The sequence below is a fragment of the Athene noctua genome, chromosome Z, assembly GCF_965140245.1.
Source record: "Athene noctua chromosome Z, bAthNoc1.hap1.1, whole genome shotgun sequence".
Taxonomy (NCBI): Eukaryota; Metazoa; Chordata; class Aves; order Strigiformes; family Strigidae; genus Athene; species Athene noctua.
Window position 1 is genome coordinate 2,793,195 of NC_134077.1, and position 16,272 is coordinate 2,809,466.

At 49.9% G+C, this 16,272-nt stretch overlaps 1 protein-coding gene across 1 annotated transcript in view; it reads right to left on the minus strand.

The window, feature by feature from the left end:
- Window positions 1-10,326, minus strand: part of ME2 (malic enzyme 2) — a 37,489-nt gene extending 27,163 nt beyond the window's left edge. Inside the window, exons 1-2 of the mRNA XM_074931299.1 lie at window positions 10,227-10,326; window positions 2,384-2,517 (exon numbers count right to left, since the gene is read on the minus strand). Coding sequence (XP_074787400.1) covers window positions 2,384-2,491 — 108 coding nt within the window. The 5' untranslated portion in view covers window positions 2,492-2,517; window positions 10,227-10,326. The remainder of the gene's footprint in view (window positions 1-2,383; window positions 2,518-10,226) is intronic.
- Between the last annotated feature and the right edge of the window lie 5,946 nt (window positions 10,327-16,272).

Genomic DNA, 16,272 nt, shown 5'->3' on the forward strand with positions numbered 1-16,272 from the left:
ATCTGACCCTGACAAATCACACCAGTCCACTCTTTTCTCCTTCCCTGACACAGCAATCCCAATTTTACTTTTGCAGTCAGCCAGTAACTTCTACATTTCCCTCTCCATACACAACCTGCATTCATGCAGTATCAAGGCATCTCGTGAGAAACTATACTGTACAAGAAACAGTAAGAAACATGGCTGCAGGTCTGTATTGTGTCATCTTCTTTCTTTTCAGGACACTTAGGAGTCACACTTGCCAAAAGACACACTGGAGCAATTCTCCCTGTAGTTACAGGGAGAACACAAGGAAATGCAGCTTGTAGTTCCTACCCTGACAGCCTCCCCAGATATTCGGAGCCCACTGGCCAACTTCTGACAAAAAGAGAGGGTCAAAGAAAATCAGAAAGAAAAAAAAAGTTTTTGCCACACAGAGGGAAGAACCAGCCTAGTCCTGCTGAGAGAAAGGCTTGGGGTTATGCATTGGGCTTCTCTCTGGGGGAGAGAAGGAGTCAGGGTCATGGGGAGAAAAGGAAGGGAAGGAAATTTAAAGTGAAGGGGAAATATAAGGCATTACAGAAGGGGGAGAAAAATAAAATGATAGAATAGGGAAGAGGAGAAAAGCCATTAATGGGGAAGAGACATTAAAAACAAAGGATAAAACTATTCAAATCCAGCTTCCATAGCTCCATTGCTCATGAAATACCCTGTCAGAGGCCACTAGATCTGTCACCTTTCCTGGCTACTTTCAACATCTTGGACCAGCCAACAAAACCCCTTATCTAATTTCTCACTAGTTTTAGTTTACACATTGTTTCGATATTCCTGAAGGCTGCTACTGCTGTAGGAAAAAAAAGAGATTGGGGATGGGGAGGTGGAGAACAGGAAAAAAAAATAGGAAATTTTTTCTGGAGGGGTAAAAAAAAAAAAAGCTACTTTCTTCAGAGAAATTCCTCCCACTACATGGAAATAACATAATGTCTCTACCTCCCAGCTCGCTCCATTCAAGGCTTATTTTTAGATGCTCTCTGTCCGAATCTCCACGGGGATGTTTCTTACTGATATGGCTCGGTCCCAATTCAGTCTTGCAGGAAAAAGCCAGGACTAGGACAGAGAGGCTGACACCAGCAAGACTGAATTCAGCATTAACTTTTGCAAGCTATGAAATAGGAGTCGTTACTCTCTAAAACTTTATTTCAGTTCATCCAGCCCCAAAACTAAACCAACAGTCAGGAAGAATCAGTGATTCTTCATGTGGCAAAAGGAGGCAGCAGTACTGATTGTGTAAACCACAGCAAAGCAGGGGAAGGAGCAGGCTGACAGAAGCAGAATCACAAAATCTCAGAATCATCTGGGTTGGAAAAGCCCTTGCAGCTCCTCCAGCCCAACCATGACCCTCCCCCTGACCGTTCCCAACTCCCCCAGATCCCTCAGCGCTGGCTCAGCCCAACTCTTCAACCCCTCCAGGGATCCCGGGGACTCCCCCCTGCCCTGGGCAGCCCATTCCAACGCCCAACAGCCCCTTCTGCACAGAAATCCTTCCTCAGAGCCAGCCTGACCCTGCCCTGGGCAGCTTGAGGCCATTCCCTCGGGGCCTGGCGCTGGGGCCTTGGCTCCAGAGACTCATCCCCCCTCTCTGCCCCCTCCTGGCAGGGAGTTGCAGAGGGCCAGGAGGTCTCCCCTCAGCCTCCTCTTCTCCAGACTGAAGCCCCCAGTTCCCCCAGCCGCTCCCCAGCAGACCTGTGCTCCAGACCCTGCCCCAGCTCCGTTGCCCTTCTCTGGCCACGCTCGAGTCATTCAATGGCCTTTTTGGGGTGAGGGGCCCAACACTGAACCCCCTCAGCGAGGGGCGGCCTCCCCAGTGCCGAGCCCAGGGCTCAGATCCCTTCCCTGTCCCTGCTGGCCACGCCAGTGCTGACACAAGCCAGGATGCCATTGCCCTCCTTGGCCCCCTGGGCACACTCTGGCTCATTCTCACCCCCCCAGTCCCTCTCTGACTGGCAGCTCTCCAGCCACTCCTCCCCAGGCCTGTAGCCCTGCTGGGGGTTGTTGTGGCCCAAGGGCAGCCCCCGGCATTTGCCCTCAGTGAAACTCCCCCAGTTGGGCTCAGCCCATGGCTCCAGCCTGGCCAGGTCTCTCTGCAGCCTCCCCACCCTCGAGCAGATCAACACTCCCACCCAGCTGGGTGTCACCAACACGGTGTCAGAAGGTGATGTTAAAGTCCTTATACCGTAGATGTCCGTGTCATAAACTTGAAATGATCACTGACACCTCCATCAGTTGCACTCTTGTTTGGCTGTGGCCCAGTACACCTCCTGGAGGTGGTTTAACCCTGGAACAAGGTCCACTGGACGATTACCGGATGAAGATAAGATATTTGATGATCACACACACTACCAACCTTGTTTGTTCGGGGGTTTAACATCAGTGGCTTGCCTTTTTCTTTTGTATGTGCACCACGACACGCCATGGCACAGGGAGTGGCAGCTACTCGCAGTCGGGAGAACATTTTTATTTTTATTTTTTCTATGGCACCTGGGAAGAAGAAAAGAAAATCATTAATTCAGATGCAGAGGCAGTAGAACTAATGTTCACATTTGTAGGCCATCTGTTGTAAAAGAAATACGTACATGCTAGATAAGACTCTGTGCTCAAACACGGTGATAACAACCCAAAATTGCCTTGTGGCTGCCAGGAGGGATAAAAAGAAGGAAGGCTTTACAACGAGAGTGCATGAATGAGTGGAGAGAACATACAGGGATCCTAACGTGAGCTAGCACTATGCTGCGGGTTACAGCCAGCCAGCATTCACTAGGTGTTGTCCTTGTAACTGCACCATAAACTCAGAGCAGAATTGCCATTAGCAAATATTAACCTTCTGTGGTGACCCATGCGACTGGCACCAGCGCAAACACCAGGGAGGACAGAATGGCTTGGGCTAGTGCAGCAAAACAATTTAAGCTGAGTTTTTCCAATGGCTTTCTGACAATGAAATCTTGTGGCCTGGACAACTGAAAGGAAAGAAACTCTGTCTGTTAGAGTATTAAAACTAGATTAGAACGAAATGTAGAACTCAAATGGTCAAAATTTCACTGAACTCTGGATTCCATGCTTAGATTTTTTGATTTCCAAACCTAAAAAGAAGTTATTTTCAGAGAGAAGATATCCTTTTCAATAAAGGATATATTTCCCTAACGAAATAAAAAATTTGTTAGCAGCACTCAAGAGCTTAGTTCTTAATTTCACCAGGTGATAACCCCTCTCAAACCCATTTTATTCAACTATTAATGGCAAGCTCTCTGGAGGCAGAAATTATCATTTCTTACATGCTTGTACAACGCAGTACCACCAGGGAACGTGAACTGGACTCATCTCTAAACATCATTTCACCAACACAGAGAGCCTTTACACAGGAACACGGCCTGCAGGAAGAGATATTAAGATGACGGACATGGCTCGCATGCAGTATCGTGCAGAATCCTGACATGGGAGAGGAAAAAATAGATCCCTTGAGCCTACACAGTGAGTGGAGGAAGGCAGAGATCCAGGATCGGCATGGCAGGGAAGGCCTTTCCCTCTCCGTTGCAACTGGTGTGGGTGGGGGATCCCTACAGCCCGTGCTTCATCATTCCCTGGCCCAGCAGTGTGTTCACATCCAAGACACACACAAGGACAGTAAAGCAGGTATGAGGCATTTTCAAGGAATGAAATGATGCATGGTTTGCATTTTTAATTTCTTCCAGATGGAAGCCAAAATTAGATTAAGGAACAAAACTTCATTATCTTAAATATAGCCTGAATACTTTAGAAGACCTTTCTGTAATCAAATTTACACATAATCAGCTTTTAAGATGGCAGACCGATCTTACAATCCCGGGATTTGCTTCAAAATCTTTCCAAAAGAACATCCAAACAGTTAATATTTTGCAGCATCAGTTTCTCTTCTATCAAGCCTAGAGGAAAGCAGCGCTGACATTCAACGGGATCCCTTTCCCTCATCCTTTGTTTGTTTGTTTAGGCCTTGCAATTGGAAAAAGTTCCACTCAAAACCCATGTGTTTAGTTGTTTCGTGGTAAGGAACATAAATTTATTGTGTGGAGACAGGAGGAATGGAAGCCTTGCCAGCACTACAAACAAATGTTGCTTTTAACATGATAATTCCTCCCTAAACCAGCTAGCGGTGGACTAAACACAGCTGGTCTGCCAGAACTCAGGGCAGCTGAAAATCAGGAATAGATAAGTGAAATTAAATTTGTGCTGCAGCATAACCAGCCCTTCGGAATGACAAATTCAGTCTTAACTGTTTTGAATTCTGATTGCTCATCTGCCATCGTTACACGACTGCAAGGCCATCTCCTCCTGCACGTGAGGCTAAAAACCGATCTGTCATTACAGTGTCGTAGCAAACCTTGGCCTGCACCCCTCAGGCTGGTGTCAGGGTGGCTTCAGTCTGTCATGAGCAAATACCTTTAACACGGAATTAAAAAGTAGGCCAAACACCGCGCCTTATTTTAGTCTAATTAAACTGAAATTACTTTGCTGCAATTAATGAGCGGTTAAGAACCAGACAAGATTGTGGCCCAGATTTCTCCTAACTTGATCAATTAATTCTCTAATCAACAAGAAAGGCTTTTCAGGGTGTGATTCAAATTTTACAAATCTTACTTTCTTCTCTCCCCTGAGGTGCTATACAAACACATAAAATGATTCTCTTGGTGGAGGGACCCCAGATGCATACAGCACATGGGAGGAATCAGGCTTCGTTTTCCACCCACTCCCTCTGTTTAGATCCAAGAGATATGATCCTAGTTAATTTATATCCAGCATAAACCTGACTGGTTACTTAGTCCTGAGCCCTCCTGCCCCTGCTCTTTTAATTGTTTCCTGTTTCACAGAATCCCAGAATCATCTGGGTTGGAAAAGCCCCTGAAGCTCCTCCAGCCCAACCATGACCCTCCCCCTGACCGTTCCCAACTCCCCCAGATCCCTCAGCGCTGGCTCAGCCCGACTCTTCAACCCCTCCAGGGATCCCGGGGACTCCCCCCTGCCCTGGGCAGCCCATTCCAACGCCCAACAGCCCCTTCTGCACAGAAATCCTTCCTCAGAGCCAGCCTGACCCTGCCCTGGGCAGCTGGAGGCCATTCCCTCGGGGCCTGGCGCTGGGGCCTTGGCTCCAGAGACTCATCCCCCCTCTCTGCCCCCTCCTGGCAGGGAGTTGCAGAGGGCCAGGAGGTCTCCCCTCAGCCTCCTCTTCTCCAGACTGAACCCCCCCAGTTCCCCCAGCCGCTCCCCAGCAGACCTGTGCTCCAGACCCTGCCCCAGCTCCGTTGCCCTTCTCTGGCCACGCTCGAGTCATTCAATGGCCTTTTTGGGGTGAGGGGCCCAACACTGAACCCCCTCAGCGAGGGGCGGCCTCCCCAGTGCCGAGCCCAGGGCTCAGATCCCTTCCCTGTCCCTGCTGGCCACGCCAGTGCTGACACAAGCCAGGAGACCACTGGCTTTCTTGGCCATCTGTTTCATCTCCCATCTTCCACGTCTCTAACTCTTTTTGACACAGACTTTTAAACCTTTTTTTAGCAAGAATCTGCCTGCAGAACTCACCATAACTTACCCTGAAGCCACAAAGCAGGCATCCTTCCCCATCCTCTCTCCGTGCTCCTGTAGGAGGGCCAAGGGCTCTGTGCTTTGCCCTTGTAGCAAACCTGCCCTCTCCTCCCAGCTCTGCTGGGCATCAACCTGGCAAGAATCAGTCACCCACCTGCCCAGGTCCTTCTGCTTTCTAAATCCTAATTCCTCCTCACAAAGATGTAGACAATCCAGTAAACCTTATGATTAAAAATCAAGGCTACGTCTATACGTGCCACTAGTAGTTGAATTCTTTTTAAAACCCCCAGCCAAGGTGGAGGCAGCACTGGGGTAGCCATAAAACCAGCTCACAGCAGGAATTTGGGATTACACTTAACAGCTTCTCAGATGACGGATACCCACCAGACAATAAAAATATTTCAGCTGCAACACGGTCCAACCGACAGCAAATAAACTGCTACTTCTCTTCTGGTGTCATGGGAAAGGAAGAAGGGACACGAAGCCTCGTGCCTGGTGGCTTGTATTTACCAGCCCTGTTTCCTGGGAAGTACGGGGCAGGCAACAAGGACAGGTCACAGAATCCCAGAACCCTTCAGATTGGAAAAGCCCCTCGGGATCATCGAGTCCAACCCTCAGCCCGACTCTACAAAGTTCTCCCCTACCCCACATCCCCCACAGCTCATCCCAACGGCCCTGAAACCCCCCCAGGGATGGGGACTCCCTCCTCCCTGGGCAGCCTGTTCCACTCTCGGACCACTCTTGCTGGGAAACATTTTTCCTAATGTCCAGTCTGAACCTGCCCTGTCACAATTTAAAAAGGTCTGGAAGAAAGGTCCCCAAACCAATACCTGGTTTCAAGGAAATGAAAGGGTTGGGTCATGCTGCTTTGTGGGAAGTTTTTTCAATGGTTTACGATGGGTTTTGTGGAAGAGAAGCCAGGCTTGAGCTGGTGGTACTTTAACCGTAAGAAAAAGGAGCGATGATTTTGAGAGTAGAAGCTGACAGAGAAGAGGGAAGGATGTCGACTGAGGGAAGGATGGGGATGTGAGAACATACACAGCCGCGCCGAGGTCGTGCAATGTCCCGTGAGGAGGAATTCAGAAGAAAGCAAAGGAATTGAAAGAGGAATAAAATTCTTGCTAAAACATTTGTCAGCATAACCAGAACAAGGATTTCTTTTCTTCTTCCAGTACCTAACAACGGTAAGGTCTAAAGACTGCAGTTGCACCACTAGACTTAATCCAATACAACTGGTAATTTTTTACTTATTACCATGTACATGCTGTGTCACAATTTAAGAGAATTAAATTCTTCAGCAGAGCAGATGACAGCTCTTCTCTGTGCCTTATCAGGAGGCATCTGGCCAGGTCAAACTAATTACCAATACTGCACAAGTGCCCTTATCTAGGAGCAAATGTTTTGCTGCTGCAATTATGGATTTGTTAAATTGCAAAAGCTACTTTTAAGGGAAAGTTTCATCATACTTTTGAAAGGTACAGTTACATTGCTCAGAGAGTCAGGAAGCTCAGTGTCAATTAAAGCAAGATCTGCTTCAATTACTGCACAGGCTGCCTGACTTGGGGATTATCCCTAAATACTGAAGAGTATTTCTCAGTGGACAGCAACTTGTGCTTGATGACTTTGCAGTCTTCCTTCAGTCTGAAGGATGGCTAAGCATAAATATTTTTCAAGTATTCCCGAAATCCTGTGTAAATGACAGTTCCAGTCTTTTGTGTACAGAAATTACCAAGACCTGAGTGTTAACAGGAGCTTGTTCTTGCTAAACACAAGCTGGAATTATTAATTCAAAACCACACAAGCCTCACAGAGTTTCCAATCTTTCTGGCCTCGATTGGTTTTAGGTTTTTTAAGCACCACTGCTCTAATGCCAACAAACATTTTCTCTTATGTACCCACAGCAATCCAGCCAGTGAGTCTGCACTACCCCAAGTCTGCTGTGGATGCACCCTGGCACTCTATATTCTTTTTTTTTTTTAATAAACAGACAAGCCTTGCCTACCCAAGCATGACACAAACCAGACACACGCTAGCTGGCTTCATCACTTCAGGAATGATAAAGCAGTCTAAATTATTACATTAGGCAAGTACCAACTATAAATGTGTCTCCCAGTGAGACTTTTACTTAAAGAAAGCAGCTTTCCCTGCACCCACCACCCACCAGCACTGCAGTGGGTGCTTCGTGGATCAAGGGGGAAGGGAGCACTTCTATTTTACAGCAGGAGCACCCCGTACAAAGGAGCAGAGGGATGAGGCTGGGCGACAGAGTTCTGCACAGAAACTCAGCATCTCCAGCTCCCTGAGCTGACCAGATGCCATTGGGGGATGTTAGGAGAAAATGGTGGTAATAATATTTCAGGTTCAGCAAATAAAGCCCACTCAGGCGAATTCAAACGAGACTAACTTCAGAACACCGTTGTAAATAGAGCAGGTGTTCTCCACATTAACTTACAATATCGGCAAACTTCTCGCAGCACAACTAGAAAACAGGACGAAATTGTTGGGTATTGGAGTCCTGGTTCATAAAAGCTCCTACCACAGAACATCAGAGCGCTGGTTTTCTATACATTAATGGATCTGACCTACTTTTTTTTTTTTTTTTTAAAGCATCAGAAAGTCCATTACCGTGTACTGTGGAAACTGCAGCAGCTATATTTTTGGCCCAATCTGGTGAGAAGATGTATTCTTGATTTTATTCCATTTGTCTAACTGGGAGGGCTACCAGTAGTAACAGTACCTGCATCTATGTATGTGGGATAAAGGCTTTATCCTGCAGAATCCCCAGAAAGATTGCAGAAATAAACAGAAAGCCACTATTGCTTTATTCTGGAGAACCGGCACATCTCTGTATTTGAGATGCTTTCTTCAGCTCAAAAATACAGATTTTTGGGGATATAAGTTGAAAGAGAAACAAGGATGTTCTCAAGTGCTGCACATTTATGAAAGGGAATTCTTCCTGGGAGAATGAAGTCCGGAGAAACTGAGCTGCTTGCTAATTCCGTGTCGATCAGGTGAAGCACAAACCTGCCAACCGCTTACAAACCTTGGTGTGCACTACAACTACAATTCATTACCAGCCCAAGTAACAGCGAAGCGCTCCTTCTGCTGCAATAAAGGTGCTGCCACCAGCAGTAAAGATGAACACACAATTAGTACTCACTCAAGCACGGCAGCTACCGGGCATTTTGACAGCTTCTTTCTTAGTTTGAAAAAGAAAAAGCTTCAAATTTTGTCTGCGCTTAGGCTGCTGACTTATAACACTATCGGCAGTTTTGTCCTGGGACTGTAACAAAGATTTTCCCTTAAAACACAGGCTCAGACTAAGTTTCTACAGAACTTACCACGTCTGATAGAGGCAACATCACGTTAGAGGCTGCTTGCTACACACACACACACACACGAAATGACTTGGAGTTTCATATTGTGCCTAGCTCTATTACCCATGTGTATACACACATATACAGAATTTCCCTTGCCTGTTCACTACTTTGTGTCCTTCGTTCCAAAGACATCCAATCATAATTAGCTTATTTGGCTGCAAGATTGTCCTTTTTTATCAACCCTTTATCCACACACTCTAAGTTTTCAGTCTCCTCAATTAGTTAAGAGATTGGTGCCACCACAAACACACCAAGTTGCTCAAAGACCAGCACTTCTCTAAGACCATTTAACGTGACGGTGCGGTGAGGCCAAGAGGAACGTGGCACCTGTGACGGTGGCATTTCAAACAGCCACTTCTTTTAACAAACAGCCAAGAGGCAAAACTCATAGACCTAAAAATACCAAGCAGCCGGCCGGCCGTTTCCTCTTCTAACACCGCACCAGCAGCTCTGCTACTTCCCAACTTTTACTCTCAAGCTTTTAGGGCCGGGCATTCAAAGTTCGGCGCAGGTTGAAAGTCGGCGTGGGGAGCGTTGGCCACCGCTGAGGTGATGCAGAAAGCAGCCGTGTCCTGAATTTGGCCACTTTGGGAGAGCGTCCTCTCAAGCCTGACCCGAGGAGCTTGCTACCGATTAATTTGTCACCCATTTTGACAGCTGGTAAACACGCACCCTGTAAGCTTAGGCAGCGCCTTCTCCTCTTTCCTCTGAGGCCGAAAAGCCGCCTTTGGCGTTTGCCACCTGCCGCCGGGCCGAGGGCTGTGGGCCGCGGCGGGCGAGGGGGGCTCCGCTGTCCCCGGGGAGGGAAAGGGGGGGGCTCCCCGCAGCAGGCCGAGCCTCGGGGCCTCCCCAAAAAAACACAGGGGGAGGAGCGAGCTGCGGCTTTGGGACGACTTCAATCAGCCCCCCGAGGAAGAGGGAGCTCCCTCCATCACCCTCCCCACTCCCGGGCGGGCCCTTCGTGTCTCCCTTCCCGGCAGAACAGGGCTGGCCCCACGCCCGGGCCCTCCCCGGCCCCAGGGTCCTGCCCAGCAAACACCTCGGGCAAGGGCACGAAGCGAAAGCCCCCTCCTCAGGCGGCAGGGCCGGGGGAGAGGCTTCAAAGGGCGGAGGTTTGGGGGGGGGGGAAGGAACTCGAGGAGGAAAGGCAGCAAGGGTCGAGGCTCTGGAGAAAACGCCCCCAAAATACGGGTTTGCCAAGAGACAGAGGCCTTTCGCACGCCATTGAACCTGTAAAATTGTTACCAGAACGGGATCTACCTCCTCCTGCGGCTGCTGCCCGCTGGGTGATGCTGGCCGAGGACCCGGGTCTATTGTGCAACAGCAGCTCCCATCCGGCCCGGCTCCGGCCGCCCCGACACCCGCCACTGAATGGAGCAAACAGGGAGGCACCGGGGAGGGACACCCCGGGGGGCGGGCCGACCGCCGCGACGGACAAGCGACCCGGCCAATGAAAGGGAAGGCTGCTGGCCGGCCGACGGCGGCGTTCGGCCAATGAGCCGCCTCTCCCGCGGCTCTCCGCCCCGCCCTAGGGGAAACGGGGACGCATGGCCCCTTAGATGTTAATGAGGCCGGGAGCGGCGGCCAATCAGCGCGGGGGGGCGGGGCCAGAGAGCAGCGGCCGGGGAGGGGCCGGGAGGGGAAAAGGGCGGGAGCGGGGCGGGATGGCGGCGGTGAGGGAATGGGGGGGTCAGCCTGGAGGAGAGGAGGCTGAGGGGAGACCTCCTGGCCCTCTGCAACTCCCTGCCAGGAGGGGGCAGAGAGGGGGGATGAGTCTCTGGAGCCAAGGAGCCAGCGCCAGGCCCCGAGGGAATGGCCTCAAGCTGCCCAGGGCAGGGTCAGGCTGGCTCTGAGGAAGGATTTCTGTGCAGAAGGGGCTGTTGGGCGTTGGAATGGGCTGCCCAGGGCAGGGGGGAGTCCCCGGGATCCCTGGGGGGGTTGAAGAGTCGGGCTGAGCCAGCGCTGAGGGATCTGGGGGAGTTGGGAACGGTCAGGGGGAGGGTCATGGTTGGGCTGGAGGAGCTGCAAGGGCTTTTCCAGCTGAGATGATTCTGGGATTCTGTAAGGGGACGGGGACATGAGGGAACGGGGTCTGGGAGGAGATGGGGCCATGAAAGGACCAGGGCTGGGAGGGGACAGGGACTGCAAGGAGATGGGCTGTGAGTGGACAGGAGCCGTGAGGGGACTAGGACAGTGAGGGAACGGGGACTATGAGGAGATGGGGCTGTGAGGGGTCAGGGGACATGAGGGCTCCAGGGCTGTGAGGGAAAGGGGACGTTAGGGGACTGGGGATGTGAGGGGCTGAGAGGGAACAGGGACTGTGAGGAGACAGATGGAGCCATGAGGGAATCAGGGCTGTGAGGGGACAGGGACCATGAGGAGATGGGGCTGTGAGGGGACTGGGGACACGAGGGGACTAGCACAATGAGGAAGCATGAGGGGATCAGGGCTGTGAGGGGACAGGGACTGTGAGGGCAGCCGGGTGACACCCAGTATGGCAGGGGACCACAGCCCCTGCAGGGCACGCTGAGGAGGATGGCGAGGCAAGAAAGGCACAGCAGAAGGTAGAGATCAGGTCTCTTGGTGGCAGGGAAACGGGGTCCCCCCTGGGTATAGTTACTTGAAGAAAGAGGGTCACCACCTCCCAAGTGCTGGATCCCCTACACCGACTGGGCTCCTCCAAACACGCAGAGAACAGCCCCGAGGAGTTACCCTCCGTCTTGCGTGGTGCCGTGCAGAGCCCGCCGGGCTGGAACACCCTTGGATTGAAACAGAAGACTTGGCAGAAGATGCTGAGGTCAGCACTAAAATTGCCAAGGCCCAGGAAAGAATTGCGGTCTGAAAAAGCATCGCTTTTCCTAAATAACATCGGGCTCTTTGTCCTAACACCGATCTCACCTTCTTCATAGGAATGATACTCTTCCCCAGATAAACTTCCCCAGGGTTTGGAGAGGGAAGGTACGTCAGTATGAAATGTGACCGCTCAGCTCATCTGAGACTTTGTCCATCTCCTCTCCAGCCCAAACTCTGAGATGTTTTCCAGTGTCACAAATTGTGAGGCTGTTAATTCTCTTCTGGCATGAACGTGATTTCAACTGTTCGATGTATAAATGAGCAGTTAAAAGCAGCAGAGTTGCTATAGTAACCGTAACAATAAATATATAAACGCGCTTAATGAAAACCTCCGCTTCTAATCATGATTTCGAGGCCTGTCATGAAGTGCATGTTCTGCTGCTTTCCCCGCATCAGCACGACTGCGATGGCTTTGAAACATTTCTGAGTGATGCGGTGCTGCACCTAGAAACAAAGGAGATTGCTAAAATAATGTGCAAGGTCATGACTTTGTGCCTGGCTAAAAACAGCCTCAATTAAAAGCATTTTAAAACGCCAGACTTCACACCCGAAGAGCAGAAATCAGTACGGCTGTAAACCCCACGCCATTGTAGACCGGTTGAGGATCTGGTTGAACGTATCTAATGAAGAGTTAACGCCTTGCTGCAGTGTAGCGTAAAGCTTCCTTGTGAAAGGTGGGCTGCCTTGAAAGCTGTGGTGTAATTCCTCCCACAAAAGAAAAACCTCCACCCCAGGGAACAGGATTCAGCAGGGCTGCAGGGGCTGAAACTCCAAGCGATCATTTTTCATGGGAGGGAGAGTTTGCACTTCTAGACAGTGCACCCCCTACTTTTGCACCAGCATTTTCTCCCAGCAGCTCTTTGGTGTCAGTTAAAGTCCTTCTCAAATCCAGACTCCAACTCACCAAACGGTTTTTAAGCTCCAGTCATTGTGGAGAGGAGGGCTGGACCATTGCCTCAACACAACCCTGGTCTTGCACGAGTGGGCAGCAGCAGCCTGGAGCGATGGGTCACGCTACAGCTCAGCCTACTACCTGATCACGTAAACTTGGCTTATCCTAAACCAACTTGGGGGTTTTATGTCTGATCTATGGGGACAGCAATCCCATATGGGTGGGACCCTGCCTTCTCGAACAGGTTCTTCATCTCATAAAATGTTGATTGCCAGCCAGTGTGCCCAGGGGCCAAGAAGGCCAATGGCATCCTGGCTTGTGTCAGCACTGGCGTGGCCAGCAGGGACAGGGAAGGGATCTGAGCCCTGGGCTCGGCACTGGGGAGGCCGCCCCTCGCTGAGGGGGTTCAGTGTTGGGCCCCTCACCCCAAAAAGGCCATTGAATGACTCGAGCGTGGCCAGAGAAGGGCAACGGAGCTGGGGCAGGGTCTGGAGCACAGGTCTGCTGGGGAGCGGCTGGGGGAACTGGGGGGGTTCAGTCTGGAGAAGAGGGGGCTGAGGGGAGACCTCCTGGCCCTCTGCAACTCCCTGCCAGGAGGGGGCAGAGAGGGGGGATGAGTCTCTGGAGCCAAGGCCCCAGCGCCAGGCCCCGAGGGAATGGCCTCAAGCTGCCCAGGGCAGGGTCAGGCTGGCTCTGAGGAAGGATTTCTGTGCAGAAGGGGCTGTTGGGCGTTGGAATGGGCTGCCCAGGGCAGGGGGGAGTCCCCGGGATCCCTGGAGGGGTTGAAGAGTCGGGCTGAGCCAGCGCTGAGGGATCTGGGGGAGTTGGGAACGCTCAGGGGGAGGGTCATGGTTGGGCTGGAGGAGCTTCAAGGGCTTTTCCAACCTGGATGATTCTGGGATTCTGTGATACTACACAGTCACCAAGTGACTGTTGTATTTATAGCTAATTCATGCAACTGCCTGAGCATTAGTACAAGAGAAGCCGTCGTTTCTTATTCCTCCCAAGAACTTTTAGCACCATATTTGGTGCTAAACACACTCAACACCGAAGAGTTTCTTTTGGCGCACATGATGTTGTTGCTTTGCTGTTGCCAAGAGAGCAACTGGGAGCCCCTGGCACTGCTCCGCTCCATAAAGCCAACTGCCACGGCTCTGCTGTCTCTCTTGGCTGTACAGGGCCGGCCTCAGGCAGTGTCACAGCTCGCCCGCTACGGAGCGTGAATTCATTCAGAAATTTTTAATACAGCAGGAGACTATTTGATTATAGCGACAGATTTCCCACGCGCGCGGGCTGTTGCGTTTTACTGGGGTTCCTCTTTGGAGGAAGCCAGGGGGGGTTGTGCTGAAGTAAAATGCCTCTCCCAAAAGCCATCCGATGGCATTTTGAAGATATACATCAAGGTGGTTTTTTAAAATCACTTCCACTCTCCTAAAACAATCCTGTATTTCTCATTTGAGTTTTCCTGGACTTTTGATCATTTACCCCTATGCTGTCTCTCTTTGCTAGATCACAGTTGGATGTTTTCTGTTTCATTTTACTCCTGATAAACCGTACTGATTGTAACCACAGCTGCCTGATAAATTCAACAGAAGACTCTTGTTTCCCATCCTTGAGATAAATTTGTCTCTCCTTTCCATAACATTTCCAGTTTTTTCAAATATCCTATTTAAAGCAACATCACCAGAGCTGGACTCGATGTTCTTGGGTTTCATATCACCGATTCTTAATATAAATTTTAAAAAAAAACAAAACTAAAAGCCACTTTGCTGTTCTACTCACCTAGATTCAGGGTTCTTTTTCTTCCCTTTATATCGCTGCCTACACCTGCACTGTCACTCCCATAAACGCGTTGATACTGTAGCTATATATACACAGCTACTGAACAAATAATTATTTAAGTAGTTGTTTTAGTCTTTATCTACCTTCCAGCTCAGAAATTTTTACAGTACAGACTAGCAGACAAGCCCTCTCTTCAGAAAAACTTTCTGTGGCTTGATAAAAACATCTTCACCTTCCTCTCTTTATCTCTGTTTGAAAGTGCTGAGGGTTAACTACGTGTTGAGACTAATCCTCAGAGGGAGAGATGACACTAATGACTCTTCTCATTTACATTATGAGCAGGAACTAGGCAATAAAGATGATCGTTACCTCCAGGCAAGGTTTGTGAAGAAAAATAGTATCTTTTATTAGATTGATTCCACTAAAAGATACTACTCATCACAAACCTTGCCTCTTTTACATCCTCAGAGCGACAACACTGCTAATTACCTTTACACCGTTGTCATTATTTTGATTCTACTTCTGCCTAAGAATTCTCTTCTATCTTTTAAAGTTATTCAGCTTACAATCGCTCATGTGGCGTTTTCGCAATCCAACGTATCCAGACTATTCTCTGCCCGTGAGACCAGCTCGCATGGGAACTGCCCACATCCGTGCTATTAAAATTTATTTTACCATCCAAACCAGCGTTTGCATGCGGACTGGATTTTGGGAATAGCGTGCTAATTCCCACGCTGTCTCCAGCGATTGTTTGGGAAAATGCTAGCTGGCCTGATCCAGAAGTCTGCCTGGGATTTTGCTAACAGTGTAGATGACAAAGCTCCAGCCTTTGGGGATGGTTTGTGGCACCGTTAAATCTGTCTTGATTAGGGATGATGTTAATTAAACATATATTCATATGGGTCTTCCCAGTTGTGGATACCAGTTCCCCCCCCCTCCCCTGTTCTGATGAATTCCTCTGCCAGTGACTCATACAACAGTCATCACTGGTTAACAGGTGTGGCATTCGCTGCTTTTTAATTTCTATTTTACTTTCTCTGCTTGATCTGGAGCCTCTTTTTAGGCTGGTGACCCATTTGACCTCAGATCATCAGTTGCTTCTACCCTGCTGCGCTCCTGAACAGCCAGGGACATGGTGACAAAACCTGGGATGGCCTAACCAGGTGGCATTTCATCCTTTTTTTCCTGTTCTTCCTCTGTTTCCTTCAATATTCACTTTCTTCAGTCCACCTTCAACACTGCCCCACGCTACTTTACTTATCCTGACCAGCGACTGTCTCCTCCCTCCTCATTTTTGCTCCGTTAGCAGAGGATTCGCACAGACTTATCCATACTGGAGCTAAACTGGGCGCTATGGTGGGGCCAGAAGCAAGCGCATTGTGAAGGAAAGGCTGCCCAGTTCTGCCTCACCCCCGGGGCAGAGACCACAGGTACCACACAGAGCGGCCTTCACAGCCTTTTTGCTGCCTTCATCCTCTTCCTCTTCTCCACTGCTGCTGGTTTTCTTAGTTGCATTAAGTGCTGTGGTCGCAGCTCCCGGTTCTGGTGCAGACACACAGTGACCTTTTTCTACACCACCCTCATAACTGGGAGCTTTCTTCCAGAGATCATCTACAGCACCCAACCTCTGCCCTTCTGAATCATCTTCCCTGACATCGCGTTTCTTATCTTTCCGCTCAAATAACTGAGCTCCTTAACTGTCTTGATGGAAGGACTCAAGGACACGGGGCCTGAACTGAGGGGGGAGAATTTCACCCCAGGAGAGAAACCTTCTGTCTT